Source organism: Urocitellus parryii, chromosome 8 (genome assembly GCF_045843805.1).
Source record: "Urocitellus parryii isolate mUroPar1 chromosome 8, mUroPar1.hap1, whole genome shotgun sequence".
Classification (NCBI taxonomy): Eukaryota; Metazoa; Chordata; class Mammalia; order Rodentia; family Sciuridae; genus Urocitellus; species Urocitellus parryii.
The window spans coordinates 131,358,855-131,360,695 of NC_135538.1; the positions used below are offsets into that span (position 1 = coordinate 131,358,855).

General features: G+C 64.8%; 1 protein-coding gene across 1 annotated transcript; it reads left to right on the forward strand.

Moving 5' to 3' along the window:
- The first annotated feature begins 310 nt into the window (after nucleotides 1–310).
- Foxq1 (forkhead box Q1) lies at nucleotides 311–1,555 on the forward strand. Its single transcript, XM_026398939.2, has one exon. It carries the CDS (start codon nucleotides 311–313, stop codon nucleotides 1,553–1,555), a length of 1,245 nt encoding a protein of 414 aa, XP_026254724.2.
- Nucleotides 1,556–1,841: the final 286 nt, after the last annotated feature.

Below are 1,841 nucleotides of genomic sequence, written 5' to 3' on the forward strand. Positions count from 1 at the left end.
CGCGCTCTCGGCACTAGAGAGGGTGAAACTGCAGCCCCCAAACGCATTCACCCCTAAGTCTGTAATCCCCGAACTAAAGACAGCGCCCACCCAACTCCTCCTGCACCCCTTTTGGTCCACCCAACTCACAGCCCCTCAAAAAATAAATCCAAAGGAAGAGGACTCTTACACGGAAAAGTGTGTCTCTCCGAAGGACGAAGGAGGGTTCCTGGGAAAGAAAGGCCAGGACACGGAGCTCCGCGATTGCCTCTCCTGCCCCTTCCTAAGACTGCGCTAAAGAAAAGGGTACGGCACCGGGCGGGGACTGGGCATGAAGTTAGAGGTGTTCGCCCCCCGCGCGGCCCACGGGGACAAGCCCGGCAGTGACCTGGAAGGTGCGGGTGGCAGCGACGCGCCGTCCCCGCTGTCGGCAGCCGGCGACGACTCCTTGGGCTCCGACGGGGATTGCGCGGCCAACAGCCCTGCGGCGGGCGGTGGCGCCGGTGATCCGGCGATCGGCAGCGAGCACAGCTCCGACAGGGGCCCGGGTACCCAGGACGAGGGCCCGGCGGAGGCGACAACAGCGGTGGCGGCTGCAGGCAGAGCGGAGACCGGCGCGACAGGTCGGTGCGCTGGGAGCGTGGCGGGCGGCGAAGGCGCACGCAGCAAGCCGTACACGCGGCGGCCCAAGCCCCCGTACTCCTACATCGCTCTGATCGCCATGGCCATCCGCGACTCGGCGGGCGGGCGCCTGACGCTGGCGGAGATCAACGAGTACCTCATGGGCAAGTTCCCCTTTTTCCGCGGCAGCTACACCGGCTGGCGCAACTCGGTGCGCCACAACCTCTCGCTCAACGACTGTTTCGTCAAGGTGCTGCGCGACCCCTCGCGGCCCTGGGGCAAGGACAACTACTGGATGCTGAACCCCAATAGCGAGTACACCTTCGCCGACGGGGTCTTCCGCCGCCGCCGCAAACGCCTCAGCCACCGGGCTACAGTCCCCGCACCGGGACTTCGGCCCGAGGAGGCCACTGCCCGCCCCAACGCCGCGCCCCCTCCACCCGCGACCCCTACCCCTGCCTCTCCTCAAGCGCGCTCGCCTGCACGCCAGGAAGGGCGCGCCAGCCCCACGGGCAAGTTCTCCAGCTCCTTCGCCATCGACAGCATCCTCAGCAAGCCCTTCCGCAGCCGCCGGGACAAGGACGCGGGCCCCGGGGTACAGGGGGTACAGCTGCCGTGGGGCACCGCGCCCTGCGCACCGCTGCCCGCGTATCCTGCACTGCTCCCCGCGGCTCCTGGTGGGGCCCTGTTGCCACTCTGTGCGTACGGCGCAGGCGAGCCGGCGCTGATGGGCGCATGCGGGTCTGAACCGCAGCCCTCAGCGCCACCGCCAGCCCCGCACCTCCTGCTAGCTCCCCTTTCTACCGCCACCCCAGCTAAGCCATTCCGAGGCCCAGCGGCTGGCGGCGGCGCGCACCTGTACTGCCCCCTGCGGCTGCCCGCGGCTCTGCAGGCGGCCTCGGTCTGCGGCCCTGGCCCGCACCTGCCCTACCCAGTACAGACACTTCTGGCCTAAGCCATGCTGCTGAGCCCCGAAACTGTTGGTGCCATAGGGGAGAAGAAGAATGCAGGCTCGCGGGCTGTGCACTTTCTATCCAGTGAAAAGGAGGTTTAAAAAAAAAATCAAACGTGCCTTAAAGCTAAAACATTTTGACCCGAAGTGTTGTAACTTAGTCCAGAGTAGTTTCCCTTGTTTTTGATAACTTTACAGAGGACCAAAGCAGTTTTATTATTTTAAGTTCTTGGCTGGGCCTGTCCTCTCTCCCTTATAAAATCTTCTCTCTCCTTACTACCCAGGCTGT